The sequence below is a fragment of the Ambystoma mexicanum genome, chromosome 1q (genome assembly GCF_040938575.1).
Source record: "Ambystoma mexicanum isolate Mex_15411 chromosome 1q, UKY_AmexF1_1, whole genome shotgun sequence".
In the NCBI taxonomy this organism is placed as follows: domain Eukaryota; kingdom Metazoa; phylum Chordata; class Amphibia; order Caudata; family Ambystomatidae; genus Ambystoma; species Ambystoma mexicanum.
This window is the reverse complement of record NC_090922.1, coordinates 602180314-602202559: the sequence shown is the minus strand read 5'-3', so window position 1 is coordinate 602202559 and position 22246 is coordinate 602180314. Positions and strand designations below refer to the sequence as shown.

At 46.7% G+C, this 22246-nt stretch overlaps 1 protein-coding gene across 1 annotated transcript in view; it reads left to right on the top strand.

Moving 5' to 3' along the window:
• COP1 (COP1 E3 ubiquitin ligase) overlaps nucleotides 1–21979 on the top strand; it is a 1876694-nt gene extending 1854715 nt beyond the window's left edge. The window contains exon 20 of the mRNA XM_069641145.1: nucleotides 21601–21979. Coding sequence (XP_069497246.1) covers nucleotides 21601–21618 — 18 coding nt within the window. The 3' untranslated portion in view covers nucleotides 21619–21979. The remainder of the gene's footprint in view (nucleotides 1–21600) is intronic.
• Nucleotides 21980–22246: the final 267 nt, after the last annotated feature.

Below are 22246 nucleotides of genomic sequence, written 5' to 3'. Positions count from 1 at the left end.
AGTGTTTGACCAGATTGGCTGCAAGAATGTTATTCTTTAGTGCCGCTTCTGTATTGCGGGTAGCTTTACCAAAGTAAGGTAAGCTACATGGACATACAATCAAACCGATTGCATTGTTAATTTCAAAATTTGTGAAATATTTTTGTGCCCAAGGAGTTTGGAAGCCAATGTCATCTTCAGTGATTTTTCTAGTGAGTGTACCTACTGTGCATTTGCTACAAGTGTGATGTCCCTTTATGAAAGAGGTATTCAATTATGCTGAGACCCCCATGGATTAAAAATATTGTTGTAGAGCCCCCTTAAATAAAGTTGTGCTGTGCTCCCAAATGCCATATCTGCTTATATTTTCTATTGATATCAATCACCATACTCCCTTTTTGAAGAGTCTCGCGCTCCGCCTGGATATCCTCCGGGCACCTGTAGGGGGGCCAGTCCCACAGTTTGAAGACCACTGCTTTATGGGACCAAAGCCCCACATGTTTGTTAGCCTCCTTGTCGAGTTGGCTTGATTAATTTTGTTCCTGATGTTATTTTTTATTACTGTTGATCCAATAGTGGTTCTTATTTTAAAAGCAAAGATCAGGAATTGTGATCCAGTTTTTTCTTGTTCTAGCATTTTTTCCAGGTTTTCGATGATGTCTTTGATTTTAAATGACATGTTAGTATATATGGTAACAGATACTGATACTATTTGGTCTTTGGGTCTTTCTTTCAATCTTGGTGTTAATTGTCTCCTGTCACAGTGAAACACTCATCACTGATTTCTTCACCAATTTTCTAGGATATCCTCTCACCATTAATTTATTAGTAAGAAGGTTTTCCTCTTTATTAAAGGTGGTAAAGGCAGTGCTGTTAGGTTCACGTCTAAGGACATTTCTGAATGGTACATTTTCCTTCATGTGTCGTGCATGATGGCTGTTCCAATGCAATAGTACATTACAATCTATTGGTTTGTGGTAAGGTTTAAGCTTGAGCTTCATCGACATAGATACTTAAATCTAAAACATTGATTTCTGTGTTGCTCGTTATTTGTGTAGCTTTCAGATATCGATTCCTCCCATTCAACCATTCCACAAATTCTATAGCTGTAGACATATTGTCTATTCACATTATGAGGATATAGCCTAGTCATGTGGTTAAAATACGGACTAGCGTCGGGCTATATCTCTTTTAATTCAAACATTCCAACAGCAGTTCATTCTATTTTTTGATAATATATGTAAAGAATGTAACGTAATTTCTCGTCAATGCTGTAGTAATACACCATTGTAAGAAAGAATTTGGGACTGTTAACAAATCATCGCTTTCTTTTAGTTCTTCAACAACTTCCAGTGTTGCATGTTGTAGTATACTTGTATGCAATGACTCAATGTCAAGACATATCAAGATATTATTATTATCAGCAAATGAGAAATGTTCCAGTGTTTGGATGACACTTGTGTAATCTTTCAGATGTGACTTCATTAAAAAAAATAGTCTGAATATTTTGAGAGACGTTCCAGTAGCTATTAAATACCTGAGACAATAGGTCATCCAGAAGGATTTGTTGAGGTCTTATCGATTTTAGGTAGTGTGTAAAAAGTAGGAACAATCGGTTTCTCATTGGCCATGAAGCCAGTTTGAGAATCACCATGGCCCCTCCTTTATCAGCTTTCCTTATAACTATGTCCGGATTATTGCCCAAATTCATAAGGAGATCGACAGTACTGCTTACTGATATTGTAACAAATATTTGTTTTTTGTTGTTCCAAAGTGGCAACATCTTCTAAAACTTTTTTCTCAAATGACATAGATCCTTTGGAAAATGATTGTGGTGGTAGGTAAAATGATAGATGGTTTGCGTAAACCTGATGTTTCTTCTTCTGATATAATTGGTTGGTTTCGAAATAAAATCCCACATTCTGATCTTTCGCATGACTTGGTAGAATTCAGTTATGAACATAAATGAGTCATGAGGTTTCATGATCACGAAGCCTAATCCATGATGAAGCACCAGCTCTTCTGCATTCGTTAGCTAGAGAGGTTTATTACTAACATCTGCTGCTTCTCATTATTCTTTGTTGATCTATCCATTCGTGCCTGTTCGCATGCTACAAATCGATGCATCTATCTTTTTCTAGGATGTTGTGTGCCTCTTCCTCAGCTATTACTGCCTTCTTATATTTCTGTGCTATTGCAGTTGTCAAAAGAGATGTAGGAAGTATTTGTAAAACGCACTTGGCGATGGGTTTTAAATTGTTTAAAGAGATTGACAAGCTAAAATAACTAATTTCCCTTTATTAACTTATTGATAATTCTTTTCGATTTAGAAATAACTCCACATATAATATTACAGAATTTAAACAGAATATTTCTGTTTCAATGGTTTGCATTCTCCTGCAGATTCCTCATCAGATACATACCTGTTCTAGTATCAGCTGCTCAGAAACTTTTTTTGACGGGCATAGAACGACTCGACCCAAATGCTGATCGCTCTTGATTTGACCGTGCCACTCATCGGCTCTGGCCGAGATGTCAGCCACCATATATACTACGTCACTACGCCCCGTACCGCAGTTCCTTTTTTCTGTGTGCTCAGCACGCTGCTTTTCTGAACGACTCTCGTAAGAGAAATTTCATATTCTAACAAAATTGTCCAATTCGAACGGATTCATCGATATGTCTGCTTCTATGGCGTCTGGGTTCAAACGTTGCCAAGACTGCAACTCCAAGATGCCGATCACCGACCCGCATGGCATGTGCATTTGGTGCCTTGGTAAAGATCATGAAGTTGAGAATTGCAGCTCTTTTCAACTAATGAATCTCAATTCATTGAGGGAGCAATCCGCAAAGCTAGCACTTGTGCGACCACTTGTGAAAACCACTGCTCGTTCTACCGTCAGGCCAGGATACCGAGAGCCCCACGCCCGAAAAAGAGGACAGGCATCGCAAGAAGGCAAAAAAGCAGTAACATTCCCGAAGCCATTCGTCATCCTCGTCTGTCTGTAAGAAGAAGCAATGCCATTGACACAGGCACGACTGCAATTTATCAGAGCAATGCGGTTAGATGTGCCCTTACCCGGGCACATCAAAAGCAGAGTGGGAGGCTTTCAAGGAGCAAATGCTTCTAATGTTTAAAACCACTGCAGCCGGTTTGACTAAGGTCTCAATGCTGCAGGCTTCCACAGCACCATTTGTGCCTGGAGGTTCCAGTGCCAAGCTGGCCAAGTCGCATCTGATGCCCTCGTGCTCGACCATGATTACCGGGAAACCAACCGTAGTCCCGAAGGGCCATGAGTTGCTGGCGACGTTAGGCCTGATAGGAACAACGCCATCGACATCGGCTCCGACAAACGATTGCTCCTTTGTTCCCAAATCTCGCTCGATGTTTTTCAACACTATGCGGTCGTTCTTTGATGACAAGAGGGACAAGGTATCTTTCGACTTTGAGCCTATGGGCAAAGGAGCTAGTGGAGAAGACTATTTTGTCGACCAGGCAGACTTGGCTGCCCTTGTTGAAAGGCTCCACGACGCAAGTAGTTTGGACATGAGCGTAGAGCCCTTTGGGTAATGTGCATTCAATGGATGGGGATGCAGAATAACTCTGACACCAAATAATCGAACCAACGCAGGAAGATGGCAAAGTTTGCTGTTTTATTATCGATTGTCTAAAACAGGGAGTTACAACAGACATCAACGGTGGTTCGCTCAAGCTCTCGGTTCATTTCACATAAAGACACATTTATATACTAAAAATGTGTCATACGTGATGTTATACTATGTGGCAAATGAGAAAAACCTTCAAGGGATTGTGATAGGTTCAAGGGGAACATCTAAGTATACTTTCTATAAGGGGTGGGATTGTGGTTGGATATCTACTATCAGGTGGACAACTTATGCCTACCTCTAAAAACAAGTCATCTTCAACACTATTAAGTACACTGAATTTCATTGGCTCTCAAACTATAAGGCCCTTCGTTATATGGCCCTCTACAATTAATGGCATGCTGGTGCCATGTCTGGAACATTCAGTTCACTTAGCAGCATGTAAGATCATACCCAGGTGCCAGAAGTTGAACTTGACTTTACCTCCCCACCCAATTAGCCAAAGTCTCATCACCCATGCCTTCTGCCATGAAGATGGTCTTTGAACTTGGTTTCGCAAAGTATTCTTGTCTGTGAGAATATAAGGCATTGCGAGCACACACTTTCGCTGGTCTAGAAATCCAAGTTCAACTCTATTTCCATCCTTGGCTCACGTGACAGCAGACCACGATTTGGACCATTTTTCAGCATTTAAATGTCTTAAATGAATAAAACTTGGCACGCTTGGTTCACAAGGGATGACTCATCTCTTTTTGTTCACTGCCTTTGAGAATAGATAATCGGCATTGGCTTCTTTTACCTTGACACCAGGCCAAACAGCCTCACCACTCAAATCCACGATCTCTGCTAATTCTTGCTGCAACACAGTTCTCGGCCTTTCCTCTCCATGGGTCCGGGCTTACTAAATTCATGACACTGATGTCCAGCTTCTATATAATGGCTGTTTCGCCTGCAGTCTATTCACTACACATAGCCAGCTTTTAAGATTACTTAATCTACTTGCATTGTTGCATCTGTACAGTTCTCAAATGGCTTGCATTTTCTTCAGTTCGGATATTGAAAGTTTACTCGAATCTTAACTTTGTCATCAGTTTTTATAAGGTCCATGCATCCTCTTCAGGGGGTATTCTCAGGGCATCGCGCTCGTCTCTCGTGACGTCACCAACTCCTCATTCACTAGTTTTCATATTCCTTCAAGGAGTTCCTCCCTCATATTGTCGTCTCTTTAGGAATACATTTGATAGGGTTTTTTCAGTGGGTAACTTCTTTCGAATATTAGCTGTAGTATGGTCACAACTGCTGGTGTCGGTCATGACACAATCAAAGGCTTCCAACATACAGGTGGTAGGGGGCGGGATTTCCTGCAGAGACATGCAGCTTCTACTCTACAGACACATCTCCTGATCTGGATATGCAACATGCTGCTCCATGTGGACACCCTAATGCTCAATACCGTAGACCTTTTAAGAGGGTGCTTGGGTCTGGGTGCCCCTGTTCACCCATGACCTCAGACATTCTTGAGAAAGGCCCACAGACAGAGATGGCACTTAACTTTAATGCTGCCATTGCAGACTGCATTACTACTCTGTTGCTGGGACCTTGCTCCACTCCAGCTGTGGATTCCGAGCTTGCAAAAAAATATAAGCCGGCAAGGAGGGCGGGGGGACCTACCTTTTCTTTCATCCCACCCAACGGCAGAGGGCTTTGTAGTTTAAGTTGACACAGTGAATTCCAGACAGGCCACATCTGCCTCAAACGGATAAGGAATGTAAAAAAACGAATGCCCTAACCAAGAAAATGTTTGCTTCAGGCAGCATGCACATGAAGGCAGTACATGTATCATGTGCGTTCGCAAAGTATTCCCACGGGCTGTGGACACTCGTTGCAGAGGCAGTAGAGTACATCCCAGGTGGTGACATGAGGGATGGGTTTTTGCAAATAATTGATGATGGCAAAGGAAGTGGCTTGCCAAGCACTACAGTCAGGCCTGTACACTGCAGATTGTGTGGGCAGGGTAATGGGGTCATCCACTGTGCTGAGGAGGGCAGCCTTCCAGCACAATCCAGGTTTTTCCCCAAATGTCCAGGCTAAGCTGTTGTACATGGCTTCAACGGCGACCACCTGTTCGGCCCAAAGGCTGATGAGTCCTTGGAAAAAATTCGAGGATTTTAAATTGGTTGTTTACTAATTGACCTTTTCACAATTGACCTCGGGAGAATTGACCTAATTTAGAAGGTCAATTAGGACATATATGCAGGGGGAACCCCCCCTGTAACCCTCCACCCAATCCAAAACCCCCTGAAACCCCCCACCCAATCTCCTTATATTATTTATAATGCAAAACCAACCCAATACATACGTAAAATAACTTAAATAATATAAAGGTCAATTGTGCAGAAGGTCAATTAGGACCACTATAATTGGGTCAATTGTGCAAAAGGTCAATTGTAAAAGGTCAATTTGGGTAATACCTCTAAATTAGCAGCCACATCACTGGGCTTGGCTGTGCAGCAACATGCTAACCAATCTTTTGGCTTCTCTAGGGGAAGAGACTACAGACGGTACAATCCGTTTTGGAAAGAGTGCACAGCCCCCTCCCACAAGCCAGGCAAGGGCAGAAGCATTTCTTGCATCCCAGACGTGACAGAGGGGCCTCTAGAGGCCAGCAGACAGCAGCAGCTGTGGCAGGGGCAGCAGTGCCCTCTAAACTGCTTTGAGGTCTCCCTTCCCCAGTTGGGGGGAGAATTTCTGAGCACTTGTTCCAGTGGAAGGGGATAATCTCAGACGCATGGGCATTGCAGCTCATCGAATGGGCGTACTGTCTGCTATCTTTAAACAAACCGCCACACAGACCACTCCTCCCTACATCAATCGGCACAGGAGCTCCAGGAAGAACTGAGAGCCCTGTTATTGAAGGGTGCTGTAGAAGATGGGCCATCCGAGCAGAGAGGCTGGTATTCCTGTTCTTTTCTGGTGCCCAAAAAAGGAGAAGGACTTTGTCTTATTTGGACCTCAGGGTCTTGAACAAGTTCCTGAGGAAAAGAAAAGTTCAAGCTGGTGATGTTGAAAGACATTCTCCAGGTTCTACAGCTTCAGGACTGGTTGGTGTTGATAGATTTTCAGGATGCTTATTTTCATGTGTCTATCCATCGGAAGCACAGTCGTTTCCTGAGATTCGTCATTGGGGAGACTCGTTACCAATTCTAGGTGCTCCCTTTTGGGATACCCTCCACATCCAGGGTCTTCACCAAGCTGATGGCAGTGTTAGCGGCGCTCCTCAGGAGATCTGGTGTTCAGGTATTCCCATACCTGGCCGATCTGAGGGAAGTCGCAGCAGCAGGTATAGGCTCAGCTTGCGGAAACCTGCTCACAGGTTGGGCTTCTCACTAAACTTCCAAAAGTCCCACGTCACACTAATGCAGAAGCCCCAGTTCATCAGCGCAGTCATGGATACACGGGTGGGGAAGGCTCCCCTCGCTCTCGCTCCTGAAGAAAGAGTCACCAGTGTCAGGCAAATGGCTGAGCTCTTCAAGGGCCACGGCAGCCTTCCAGCGGCTTCCTGCCTCCAACTCTTAGGTTGCATGGCTTGCGGCATGTTTCTGGTCCCACAGGCCAGACCTCAAATGTGATCTCTGCAGTGGCTGTTGAGGGATCATCGATACCTGTACTTCGATGCCATGACGGACATTCTTAGAGTGTCGAGGCCAGTGGCCAACAACGTTTCAGCCCTTTTGGCCCCAGGCCCAGGAAGTCACGAATACGGCTCCGAAGGGTTGGGGTGCCCACTGGTGGGACCTGCAGGTGAGCACCCTCTGGTCACCAATGGAATGCCATTGGCATATCAACAGGCTGGAGTTGCGGGCAATTAGATTAGCCTGGATTAATTTTGCACCCTCCCTCAAGGGGAAAACGCATCCTTGTTCTAATGGACAGCACACTCGCCATAAACTACCTCAACAAACAAGAGAGTGTTCAGTCTCTGAACCCTCTGCACAGAGTTTCTACAACTATGGTTCTGGTTGCTGGATAACCAGATCTCCGCTTCAGTGGTCCATCTAGCAGGAAGGTAGAACAGGCTGACGGACGCTCTGAGCAGTCAGTGCACAATCTCACATGAGTGGGGAAGTGTGCCACGGAGTTCTCAAGAAGATCTTTGCTCAGTGGGGTACCCCGACAGTGGATCTGTTTGCCTCGAAGTCCAGACAGTTTTGCTCAAGAGAATTCCCAGCAAAAGGCGTACTAAGGGACGCATTCTTGATGGAATGGGTCTTCCATCACCACTATGCCTTTCCTCCGATATCTGTCATCGCATGGGTTCTCAGGAGGTTGAGAAGGATTCGAACAACTATGATCTTGATAGCCCCGGATTGGGCGAGGAGAACATGGTACTCAAAGTTCCTGGACTTCACCATCTGCCCACCTCTCTGGTTGCCTCGACTACCGGACCACCTATCCCAGTCGGAAGGTCGGGTACTTCACCCGAACCCAGATTCCCTCAACCTACATGCGTGGCTCTTAAGTGGATGAGATGTGATGACTGGCACCTCTCAGAAGAGCTACTTGAGGTGCTACTGGCTCCATGCAGACCATCTACAAGATCTCTACACGTGCAGATGGAGAAGATTCAAGGTGTGGTGCAGGGAACGCAATATAGACACCATTGCTTGTCCCACCACTTGACTAGCCCCGTCAGGCTACTGGGTGGCTTTGTCTGTTTCAAGAGGTCCCTAGATCAAGGGTCCTGCTTCACAATTACGGTTATGACACAATTCCTGAAAGGCCTTGTAAAAACGTTTCCTCCTACTACATGTGTTGTTCCAGACTAGGACCTTAAAGTAGTTTTGACATTTTTGAGGTTGGCTCCATTTGAGCGATGCATTTATTTTCCATCAGACTACCTGACCTGAAAACAGCTTTCTTGGTGGCAATCACGTTAGCAAGATGTGACTGAATTAGAAGCATTATCTTGCAAGCTCCCTTTGTATGATATTTCAAGAAGAAAGTGCGTCTTAAATTCATACCTAAAGTAGTCTGAGTTCCACTTTCCCTGAGCATTGACTTGCCTGTGTTTTATCCGCCTCCACATCTGTCTAAAGATGAGGCGAGGCTACACAGACTGGACCCAAATAGGGCTCTCAGTTTTATGTGGCTAGGACTTTGGAATTCAGGCGTGATAACCAACTCTTTGTGGCTTTCTCTTTATCCAGAATAGGTCTGGCTATGTCAAAACAGACAATCTCTTGATGGTTAACTCTGTTGCAGAATGTTATCAGAGCAGGAAAAGATCGGCCACCAGGCATCACAGCATATTACATGGAGGCCATGGAAGCTTCATCTGCATTGCAGAGGGGTGTACCAGTAAGGGAAATATGATGAACAGTGACTTAGTCGTCTCTCCGCACGTTCACCAAGCATTATTGCCCGAATGCAGCATGTGGTTCTTACTCTTGATTCGACAGATTGGTTTTGCAGAGCTTCCTTGTCTAAGGGCTTTGATCCCACCACTGCACTCTGTACTGCTTTGGGAGTCTATCGGATGAGTAATCTGCAGGAGAATGCAATCCATTGAAAGAGAAATTACGTACCAGTAATGTTCGTTTTATGGATTCTTCTCCCGCAGATTCCTCATCACCCTCGCCTCTGGCCCCTCTATGAAAGTGGTCTGCAGTCGATATTTGGCTGTCCCCTTCTACTGAGACGAGACTATGATTAGTTATGTATTAGGTGAAGTTTGTTGCTTTGCATTGTAATGCTGTCAGTCAATCCCCCAGAACTAAGAGCAGAAGACTCCTACTGGGCCTTCCGCAAGGCTCTGAAAACCTGGATAAACCTGAAAACCTTTTGCTCCCACTCGGAACACATCCATTGACTACTGCTCCAATTTGTACTGTTTACCTACTTGGGTGTGTCAGGGTATATTGTCAGGCCTATGTTGAAGCTTTTTGTACATGTAACTGGTCCGCAACAGCGCCCTGGTGCCTCAGGATTTAGGCGCTTTACAAATGTAAAAATAAATAAATAAATGAAGTTACATACCTTTACCAATGTTATTTCTGATGGATTCAATCTTTATGCTGAATTTTCTTCATCAACCTCCCAAATACCCATTTACTATTTTGAATGATGTGATTACTTGTGACCAGTGTTTTGCTCTTATGACAAATTGGTTGTAACTAAGGTACAGGAGCAGACTTCATTGAGGAGGCTGCTGGTCATGTGATCAGGCCACGCCACTCAATTTCTCCGCCCACCACCAGTTTCGCGTCTTCCAGACAGCTATTTAAGGACTTCAGGCCAGTTCAAGGCAGACGGATTTGAGGACGCAGCTGGTCACATGACCAGGCCCTGCCACTCAGGTGTTCTGCCCAACACCAGATTTTAGTGCCTTCCAGGGAGCTACTTCAGGACTTCTGGCCAGCGTCAGACAGACAGCATTGTGGAGGCTGCTGGTTCCATGAACAGGCACTGAACTCGGCTGCTACATCCACCACCTGGTTCACCAGTCCATCCTAGGCTAAGGATAGGTGAAGGCAAAGACCTCACCAGTCTGTGCCTGATGGGTCCAAGGGCCTTAACCCCTATCCTGCATTTAACCTAAAAGTAGTCGCTTTACTGCTACTCTCCAAAAGACATCACTGTGTGTCTTGACCAACGCTAGGGTTGAAGTGGCCGAGCACCCTGGGCAGCCCCGGCAAGCTACCCCATCGAACCTCCTAAATATCACCCTTGCCCCCATCAAACACCCATGGACCACATGCCCACCTCATGCTGATTATTGCTTGCTCAGCAGTCAGTCGCTCACGCTGCATAGATTGCAGACTGCATCTTGTACAATCTTGATGCCCATTTCATCAGCAAAACCTGGTTTACCCCTTATTCCCCCCCATGTTTTCGACATCCTCCTACCCCCAGGCTAATTCATCCAAAATGCTGATTGCCCAGGAAGTGCAGGAGGCTGATAGCATTCATCCACAGGGGCAATTGGCTATCATGCCATTTCCCAGAATCACTTGCTGCCGGTTCGCTTTATATCACAAGGAATCCATCACCTTCCAACTGATCTACAGTTCACCTCACAGGAGCGACTCTTTCATTGGCTACATCCACTACTTACTCTTCTTTGCCAAATAAGAACACACTAATGTCTTTCTTGGCGATATTGATGTCTCCAAGTCTCATACTGACAAATGAACTCGAAGCACACTTTTGGCACAGACCATATGCATGGAACTTTAGAAAATTGTACTCTCCTTCACACACAACAAAGTCTACACCCTAGACTTACTCTTTACATAATCTCCCTTTATCATCTGCGCAGACCCCATCCCATTCGTCTTGTCTGACCATGCAGCCATCCCCCTATCAATAACCCACTCGCCTATAACCCACACAAGTCAGGTTAAATGCCCCTTTACAGTCAATGATCTAGAAGCAAATTTGGCAAGCTTCTCCACTACAGGGAATACTTCTGTCCTCCTAGAATTATTCAACAACTCCACTATGAAACTGATGGACACTCAGGCCACCCTAAAAACAAGCATGCAAAACCAAACCATCTGCCCCTTGGTAAACTCCCGAGCTCGCCTCCAACAAATGCTCAATCATAGCCATCGAGAAATGTCAGCGCAAAAACCATGACCCTGGAGATCTCGCCAACCTCAAATCTCCCTGACAACTAGAATTCTGATCACGTACGCCAAAGCTGCTTACTACTCCACCACCATCGCAGCAGCCTTTAACTGGAGCAAAGCCTCCTTTGAAGTAGTTGTATTGTATTGAAACCCTGAGCTGTCCCAGAGGTGCCAGCAGTTTAGGAAAAATTAGACCTCTAATCAACAACTTTTTTATTGAAAAAAGTAGACGAAATACGACGGATCATCGAATCAACCTGCCACAGCATTAGCCCCCACTGCAGCTGAGCACGCACACTGCCCCACTTGACCAAATTCTCTCCTCCCTCTCTCTTCCCCATACCTCCTCAAAACAATCGCCTCCCTCAAAACTACTTCCTACTCTGATGATATCCCGGCCTCCAATATTAAACAAAATTGATGGGCCCCTTGCCCAATGCACTACTTAGCATCAATAATGCTTCCCTCACAGAAGGGCCATTCCCAGACACCCTCAAGACTGGTCTCATTCGACCTCTTTAAAAAAAAAAAAAAACCCTAAACCCAGATGACCTGGCTAACTACCAGCCCATTATGAACCTTCCTTTTATTGGCAAAATCTTGGGGAAAAAAAGTTGTTGCTACACAACTACTGTCCAGAATTGGAACAACTACACCACCTAAATGACTATCAGTCGGGGTTCCGCCCCAAGTGTAGCTTTGAGACAGCCACCATCCAGGTGGTGGATGATGCCCTCCAACTCATGCCCCCTCATCTACCTTGACTTCTCAACTGTCTTTGACATTGTCGACCGCTGCATCCTCCTCACTGACGGGGATCAGATTCTCTGGTACTGTCCTGAATTGGTTTGTCTCCTACCGCTTGGGCAGACACCAACTCTCTGTCCCAATGCTCCATCCTCCCACCGTTCCTTTTTAACCTTTACATGGAGCCTCTAGGAGCACTCCTCAAAGATCCCAATCTAGCCATAAACCAACACGCGGAAGATACTCCGTTGAACATGAGAGAAAAAAATCTCACAGGATATCAGTCGTCAGCATGATTGCACAACCATCTTCCAGTCAGAGATGTCACCTGCCTACCTCAAACTTGGCTCATACAAAACTGAATTCGTCCTCATCGGTCCCCCTGGTAAACACCAACTTGTCCAACAGTGGCATAATGATATGCGCCTTTGATCTGTAACTCTCGGATTCAGCAAAATCCTTATGCTTCACCATTGACAGCAGCCTGTCCTTCCAGAAACTGCCCAGAAGGCCCAAACGGCCTGCCTCCAAATCTCTACCCGTGGCAAAATTAAACCCTTCACCCCACTGCAGGACATCCAGACTGTAAGGCCCTTGTAGTCTCACACACTGATGGGGCAAATGCTCACCTGATAGGGCTTCATGCTGCTAACTTGGCTCCCATAAAAGCAGTCCACCACTCTGCAGCACATCGTATTACAGGTGAATGGAATTGTGACCGAATCGCCCCGTCCTACGCTAACTACATTGGGTTCATCTCCAGACCAGGATACTGTTCAAAATGGCGTGTATTATCTACAAAGCAGTCTTGAGTAGCACACCGATGTGCCTGGCAGCTAAGCTCCATATATCTGGTGGCATACGCTCCTTACACAGCAGATTGAACTACCGGCTTGAATCACAACTTGTCCACAAAGAAAGGATCCACAAACAATACTTTTCTTATCACACACCCGTATCCTGGTACTCGATCTCTATATAGGCTCGGAATGTACCCACAGTTCTTCAATTACATAAATCTCTCGGCACACAGTCAGCAACTCGCAGTACTGTGCTACTGGTAAGAGATGCCAGCCCAAATTCTAGAAACTCACACCCTGGACAGCACTGCACTACAGCGGTAGGTTGGTGCTTTAAAAAAAAAAAGACATAAAAAAATTAGGTACTGGACATGTGCCGTTCCATATATAGATTTCTGAGGCTTGTGGAATCTGCTTAGATCATATGCTGTGGATAGGCCGACATCTAGTGGAAGCTGAAGAATATTACAGTTTGTTTTTCGAAAATGGGCGTCGACACAGGGCGTGCCAGTAATACTATCCCTAGTGTGACGTCCACTGTATCCAAGATCCCTCACGCGTCTAGGATCCTCAGATTGTTTTTTTCCGCCATACTGGTCGGAAGCATTTTGCGGAATCCCCTGGCCTTAGCCATACTTTTGCTAGAATATCGATTAATTTACGTCCTTTCCCCATCCCAACGTTGAACTTCGACACTTCTCCGGCTTGGAGAAGAATTCGACCGTCGGCTGCTGCACGACGGATTTGGGCCTCGGAAGGCCTCTGGCCTCGGCCCGGGCCTCAGAAGGCCTCTGGCCTCGGCCCGGGCCTTGGAAGGCCTCTGGCCTCGGCCCTGCAAGTAGGGAGAGTGGGGGGTGGACATACTCTACACTCTTGGTATATAGGTACACCTTATACATTTCCTACACTTACCAGCCCGCTGCCTCAAGGTGCGTATGGAAGGTACCCCTTTTCAATTCTGCCCCAAGTGCAATCGCAAATACCCTTGGGTCGACAGGCACGCCACGTGCAATCTCTGCTTGCCGAGGGACCACCCCGAGGCGAACTGCAGAGCGTGTAGTAGGTTTAAACCTAAGACACTTAAGGACCGTTCGACGAAGCGTTGGGCCCACCACGCCAGGCAGGCGGCCATGGCAGCGGAGGGCGCCTTCAGCGATGGCAGCGACGCCGTGCTTTCGGACGGCGAGGGCATTACGGCGTCGAAAGACAGCCGAGCGCAGGTCCCCGACCTCGGAAGGTCGTCCGACAGGGCGGCTATGGGGAAGACCCCCGTCGACACAAACACTTCACACACCACTCACACAAAACACACGAAGTCCAACCGAGACTCGACGTCCTCTGGGCGTTCTCGATAGAGATCGCCGCAGGACTCCAGGCAATCATCCACTCTTGCCAAGAGTGCCTCGCTCCCTAAGCTAACAGAAGTTCGATCGTCGGAGGACGAAGACGACTTCCACCCCCAGGCCGCTCTCCAGGAGTCAGAGCCCGCAGACAAGATCAGCGCGGCCCCACGTTCGAAGGACAGGGACTCTACCCCCAATCCTCGATGCCAGGCGTCGAAAACCTCCGGAACCACAAAGGGACAGGGAAAACACTTTTCCACTCACGGGGAGGGGGGAAAACACCAGAAGAGGCAGCCACTGCACTCTTCCACACCTGTGAAACACTCCACTCCTCCTAAACAGACAGACAAGCCCAAGTCTGCTGCTATTTCTAAAACCAGCAAATCTACTCAGGATAAGTCTCCTAGACTTTCTGAGAGAGTCATTCCCAGTTCCAAAGAATGGTCGAGTGATGACATAGATAGGGTCATGTCAAGGATGTCTTCTTTGGCAGACTTTTATGATAAAAATCCAGACCATTTCCTTTCATATAATCCACAAGGGGCTACACCCTCAGGCTCTAATGATCCTATCCCCCCCGAGTAAGAAGCCCCGGTTTGAGACACCTATGAGGTCTGCGGACCCCTTCGATGTACAACCATACTCACGGCCATACTCAAAGTATCAAGGAGAGACTTCCTTTGGTGAGGACCAAGAATTTGGCATGGTAGAAGAGCAAACCGGGGCGGGCTACTATGGGGATGATGAGGACCAAGAAGAGGAAGACCCTGAAACCTACAGAGTAGATTCCCCGGTAGAGAAGGAAGCCCCGGTTACCGACTCCCCTGTCGATAACCAACCCCTCCTGAACAAGGTTCTCACACGAGCAGCAGAACATTTCCATACTGACACCCACGGTGTCCAGGAAGAGAGGGACTTCGCCGAGGAGTTAGTGAGAGAAAGGAGGCCTGTTGCCCAGACCATCCCTATCCTTAAGTCTATTCAGTGAAGAATAGACCCGTCCCTGGTGAACTCGAACCTCAGCAGAGCAGTCAATCCCAGAGTTGAAAAACTTTTCAGGGCAGCCCAGTCTGACCCTCTCTATATAAGAGGACATCTGAAGCCAGACTCCCTGGTTGTCACCAACACTCGTAAGAGGGCTGGAACACCCTTGTCATCGTCTGAAGCTCCTCCAGACAATGAGAGCAAAAAACTATATGGTTTCGGCAGGAAAGTAGCCTCAACGTCCGCCTATCAGGCAAGGATTGCAAACTCCACCACCCTGTTGGCCAGCTACAACTGCCATCAGTGGGAAGAAGTCGCGGCACTCATAGCCTCTGCACCAGAACCCTTAAAGGGCCAGTTAGCACGAATTTCCGCAGAGGGTAGAGCCGTGTCTGGTTGCATTTTAAAAGCAACTTTTGACGCCGCGGACAACGCAGGCAGATTGATAGCAGAAGGTACTGTTATCAAGAGACATGCGTGGTTATGGCAGTCTGGTTTTACGGCAGAAACCCAGGCATCATTGTTGGACAAACCGGCGGAAGCCGATCTGTTGTTTGGTAAGGTGGTCGAAGACGCGCTGAAGAATGCCAAGGACGAATATGAGACACTCAAGTCCCTTGGCCAGTTAACCAATAAACCCCCTAACCAGAGAGGGAATGGAAATTTTCGTCGCCCACGCGGCCAAAATTCCCAGAGAGGATCAAACTATTCCCAGGGGCAGGGTACACAGTGGAACAACAGCCAACAGTCTACCCAGGGTTACGGCAGGGGTAATAGGAGAGGACGTGGTAAAGGCAGAGGCAGCCCCAGTAGAGGAGGTGGCACGCCTCCACCAAAGCAGTGACGCTCAGTTCAGGGTCCCTTCTCGCGCAACCCCAGTAGGCGGACGCATTTCCAACTTCACCCAGGCTTGGGAAGGGATCACATCAGACAGATGGGTGCTATCAACAGTATCCGCAGGGTACTGTATAGAACCACTGCAGCGTCCCCGGAACCATCCTCCACGACAAAGAGTACACTCTTTAAAACATCAGAAGATTCTCCTCAAGGAGATCGCCAATCTGCTAGCAAAGGACGCGATAGAACTCGTCCCGGGACACCAGGTAAACAAGGGTATTTATTCAACTTGCTTCCTTGTGCCAAAAAAAAATTTGACAATGCGCCCAGTATTGGATTTACGGCCTGCCAACAAGTATGTCAAGCCCCAAAAGTTTCGAATGACTACGCTACAAGAGGTAATCCCCCTCCTAAAAAAGGGGGATTACATGGCAACCTTGGATATGAAAGATGCCTATTTTCATATTTCCATGTTCCCAGCGCACAGAAGGTACTTGCGCTTCAAGGTGGACAGTCTGCACTACCAGTTCAAGGTACTGCCCTTCGGGATAGCTTCGGCACCTAGGGTATTCACCAAGGTACTGGCGGTGGCGGCTGCACACCTACGCAGGGAGGCAATCCCGGTGTACCCTTATCTGGACGACTGGCTCATAACGGGGGAAACCCCAGTAATTTGCAGAACAAACATTCAAAGGACTATCAACCTCCTACATGAATTAGGCTTCTGAATCAACGAGAAAAGGTCAAGCCTGGTGCCAAGCACCTCCAAACAGTTCCTAGGAGCAATCCTAGATACTCAAGAGGGGTTGACATTTCCTTCAGAGGAAAGAATTCGGAATATACTACTGCAAATTCCGCAATATCAGTCCGGTCACCAAATAACGGTACGCAAAGCAATGCGTTTGCTGGGCATGATGGCGTCATGTATTTACCTGGTCCCCCACGCGCGCCTGCGCATGCGTCCCATGCAGGAATGGTTGCATGAAACCGTGGTCTCAGGCAAGTGGTCAGTGGGACGATCTAGTGGTCGTTTCGCCAACACTAGTACAAAGCCTTCACTGGTGGACAAGAGAGAATCTTGCACAGGGGAAACCCTTTTACGATCCCGAAGTACAGGCAGTAGTCACTAGCGATGCATGTCTGACGGGGTGGGGAGCTCACCATCTCCACCACACAGCTCAGGGTCTCTGGTCTCCCTCAGTGGCCAAGAACCACATCAACCTGCTAGAGCTTCTGGCAGTATTCAGAGCGCTTCAAGCGTTTGAGCCCTACCTACTAAACCTGTCAGTGCAAATCCGGACGAACAGCACGACAGCCATGTTCTACCTGAACAAGCAAGGAGGAACTCGTTCGCCAAATCTGTCCAAGCTTGCCCAGAAAATCTGGCTATGGGCACTCAGACGGAACATCTTCCTGTCATCACAACATGTTCCAGGGGAGCTCAATTCCCTAGCGGATGCTCTGAGCAGAGACTCCCTCCCAGAGGAACACAAATGGGTTCTACACAGAGAGGTCGTAGAAGATATCTTCTCTCAATGGGGTTTCCCCACTGTAGACTTATTCGCCACAAGCGAAAACAGACAATGCCCAGGATTTGCATCCAGGTTCCCCAACCAGACTCCCAGGGGAACGCCCTGTGGATGAACTGGTCAGGGATGTTTGCGTACGCTTTTCCACCAACTCCTCATCAGGAAGGTGGTCAACAAGATGAACAGAGAGTCAATGACGCTCGTCCTAGTTGCTCCCATGTGGGCAAGACAACCGTGGTTCCCACACCTACGCAGGATGGCGGTGTGCGAGCCCATCAAACTTCCGGCCTGGTACAACCTACTGTCCCAGCAACAAGGTTAAACAGTGCATCAGCAACCCAACTCAATGAACCTGGCAGCATTGCTCCTGAGGTCATAGAGTTTGGACATCTCAATTTACCACAGAGGTATATGGACATCCTAAAGGAATCTAGGAAACCAAACACAAGGCACTGCTACTTTGAGAAGTGGAAGAGATTCGTTATCTGGTGCCAGAGTAGACAAATCAACCCAGTTGATTGCACTCCTTCCACTATTGTTACATACATGCTCCACCTGCTAGATGCAGGATTGGTTTTTTACTCACTGAAAGTACACCTGGCAGCCCTGTCGGCATACACCACTTCCCATAACAAGGTCTCGTGGTGGAAAGTACCAGTAGTTAAAGCCTTCATGGAAGGAGTAAAGAGACTTCACCCTCCTATTTCAAACCCACCACCAGGGTGGGACCTTAATGTGGTGCTATCTAAGCTCATGGGCCCCCCTTTCGTGCCCATGCATAAAAGCAGTCTCAAACACCTGACTTATAAAACGGCCTTCTTAGTAGCTATTACTTCTATAAGAAGGGTCAGTGAAATTCAGGCTCTGTCAGTGCAGGATCCCTTCTTTACTGTCCATAAAGACAAACTGGTTTTACGCACACACCCTAGGGTCTCACCTAAGTTTATATCTAAATTCCACGTAAACCAGTCCATCGAGCTTCCGGATTTCTTCCAGGACCCTCAAAGCTCGGCTGAGGTGAAACTACACACCCTAGATGTGCGTAGGGCGGTCCTCTACTATGTATATAAAACCAGACCGCTAAGGAAAACAGATCAACTGTTTGTGTCTGTAGCTACAGGCAGAGAGGGAGATCGCATCTCTAAAGGTGCCATCTCGAAGTGGATTATTAACTGTATCCAGCTGTGTTACTCACTCACTGAAAGAACTCTGCCTTTCACGCCAAGAGCCCACTCTACTAGAGGCATTGGGGCCACTCTGGCTTTCATTGCAAATGTACCCCTTGACACCATTTGCAAAGCAGCTACTTGGAGCTCTATTCACACTTTTACTCAGCATTACTGTATTGACACCCATTCCAAGGCAGATACACAAGTGGGACAAGCGGTTCTAAGACACTTATTTGCTCATGACCCTTCTCACATCCCACCTCCTTCTTCGGGTACTGCTCGCTAATCTATGCACAGCATGTGATCTAAGCAGATCCCACAAGCCTCAGAAGGGATACATTACTCACTGTAATCGTATTTCTGATGCTTGTATCTGCTTAGATTCACATGCGACCCACCCTTCCTCCCCTCTGAGAGAAGGCGCATGGTTGCTTGTAGTCTTACCTTTCTATCTATCTGCTTGGATTATCTGTACTCACGCTACTCCTCATGCTACCTCATGTCAGAAAAAATACAATCTGAGGATCCAAGACGCGTGAGGGATCTTGGGTACAGTGGACGTCACACTAGGGATAGTATTACTGGCACACCCTGTGTCGACGCCCATTTTCGAGTTTCGAAAAACAAACTGTAATACTCCGCAGCTTCCACTAGATGTCGGCCTATGCACAGCATGTGAATCTAAGCAGATACAAGCATCAGAAATACGATTACGGTGAGTAATGTATCCCATATGTATTTATATATCAGCTACTGTGTGTCACATCCAGTGCCCAGGATGCCGAGGGAGAGGGTCTCTCAGCTGCATTTATGCTTCCTGGTTGCTGTTTAAAGATTTTCAAATCAAGTCTATTTCAAGCAAAGCTATGTGAAGGCATCATGAAGCAAGACACAGACAACAGATTCACATTCTAAACCAAAATGGTTTATTTCTCAAATGTCATTATGAAGTAAGGCCTAACTTGCCCTTTGCTAAGGTGGGATTTCCCTACCTAAAGAAACTAAGGATAGACTGTGTCATTAAGTTCAACTCAAAAGTCTGTGTGTGTCCGCAACCTATACTTGCCCTCACAACCAAAGATATACAATGTGTATGGCTGTCAGCAACCAAAGAAACAGTGTTCAAAATAAAGTTCTGAGCTTCTTCCAGCTCCTGGCCTGCGTTTCTGCTTCCCCTTCCCCAAGTTCAACCCAGTTCAAAAAGGCCGCAGGGTTCCCTTCCCCAGGTTCAACACAGTTCAGTTTTGAGGTTCACTTCCCCAAGAAGGCAGCACTTCTAGCTTCAAAATCACAGTCAATTCAATTCTCTTAGTTTTCCACAAGTATTTCAAACCAACTTTGTAACCTTTCAAGCTTTTCAACAGTTTGCATAACGTGTTCCTTTCTTTAATCACTATCACTTGTTAGTCACAACAGCTTCACTGTCTTGACTTTCTTTGGTTCTCTCCAAGTAAGGGTTACTCGGTCTAGGCTCGGTTGTCGGACCACACGGTCCACCCATTACAGGCCATGCAACCGATAACACTTGGCACTTTGTTACGTTCACTTGTTCTCCATGGACTTCCTTGCCAACACAGGCTTTCTATCTGAACCTGTGACATTAGTCCATTTTCAATTCTATTTCTTCTTTCTCTTGACTCTGCCACAGTATCTTTGTGGTGTTTATTCCTTGTTATCACCTTGCTTTCACACTATCCAATGGTGCTCATCACTTGCTTCACAAGCTTTCATTACTGGCTTTCACTTGGCATATACTTTCACGTTGTCCATCAATGCTTATTACTTTCTTTTCACTGTGTTCATAAAATCACTGTATTTTCACTCGTGCAGTATTTTTCATATACTTTGTATATCTTTTTCTTAATTCGGTATTCAATAACTCATAAAGTACTTTGCAGCTTGTTCGGTTTTCAGTAATCTTCTATTTGGTCTCCATACCCATTCATTGCAAGTTTGCATTCGAGCGGCAGCTTCCTCTGCCCAAGTCCAGCCCTTGGAGTGCCCCGGCATGAGTGTTCCCTCTTTGTCACTCACTGGTCTGCGGCTGCTCCCCCAGGTGACTTTGGTTCCTTCTACGGCTTTCTCTCGCTCCCCCTTTACTTGTCATGAGCTCTGGCAAGCAACTCTTGCCTTTTCCGAAACCTGCTGAGACCTGGAGTCTCCTGTGCCCCAGAGCTCCGGCTGTGGACACAGCGCAGGGCTCTGCAGGGCTCTCGACCCTCTCATAGCCCGATCTGGTCTCAGCATCTTTCTTGCTCTTCTGCACTGTGTGGCGTCCTTTTCATCGGGCCCTCTCTTGCCTGTTCCTCGTTGGATTGCTGCGTCCTTGTTCTTAAGCGGGTTCCCCTTTTCCTCCTGTCTGTCTCCTTTTATGCACTCAATTGGCTTCAGGTGCAAACTTTTTTCCTGGCCACAATTAGCCTAATTAGTGGGACTTGCATGACCATTGTATTAGTTCTTCACAGTTCTCTTCCTCGTCTCAGTACCATAGTGGTGTGCACCAATGGAAGTGTGCATTACTCTCAGTTGTCTCTTCCTCATCCCAGTCTTAAAGGAATATCAAGGTGAGACAGTTGGTGTGTGTGAATGAGGGGCAGACTGATAAAAATCTACAAAGGGAGGGGGAGGGTAGGATGCATTCTGAAAAGGGAAAGGGGAATGCCATGGCTCTCCCTACTCCACAAAGTCCCTCCACCCAGGTGATCCTCCCTCGCATATCCACCCCACCAGTGTCGGAACCCTGGCCACCTGAGAAGAGGACCTAAGGGTAGTAGATGGGAGGCTGTCCTCGGGTTCCTCCCAGCTATTTAACAAGTAAAGAAACCCATGAGAGGATGAACATTATCAAAGGTGAGTCATTTTTTCTTTGCCAAAATCTTCCCAAGTTCTGATTGATGGATACAATCTTTCAATAGTTATCTATCTGTTTTACACACCACTACCCATCTTACACAATTCTGTGTCTCCCCACCCAGGTGCTTGAACTAGTATGAAGAGATTGACTTCAGTGAGTAGAAGGCAACTGCTAACCTCAGTCACTGCTTCAGCTCTGCAGAGACCATGATGTGTTGAAACTCTTCACAGCATTTTGGATTCCATTCTACTGACTTCATTGGACCTTTTTTGTGGAAGGCTTTAGTATTGAAGAAAGTGTGGGGGTGAGGAGTTAAAGAAAATGGGTCTGCCATCAACATTTCAGATGTACCCAATGGACATTTTGTGTGTGATGCTTGGGCAAGCGTGGTAGGAGTTTCATGGACACCAACACTTTTATGATGGGGGGCTTGGGAATACATTCTTTTCAATAAACGCTAATAAAGGAAAACTAAATAAATATTTGTCTATTGAATTACATATTTGGTGTGGAGGCTTTGTTGGGTTGATAAGAAGATACAAAGATGTGATCTTTGGTTGTAGATGGGCTGTCTATGCATGCTGCCTCAAAGTCTGCCAGTCCAGTGAAAGACACTTCAATGGATTGCTTTTCTCCCGCAGATTCCTCATCTGATAGATATCCTCATCAAGTACTGCTTCTTAGAAGCTTTTCGACAGGGGGTGTAGTGAACCTCGACTCAGCCGTCATCGTCTATCCATCTTGCTCGGTGCTCGATCGTCTGCTCT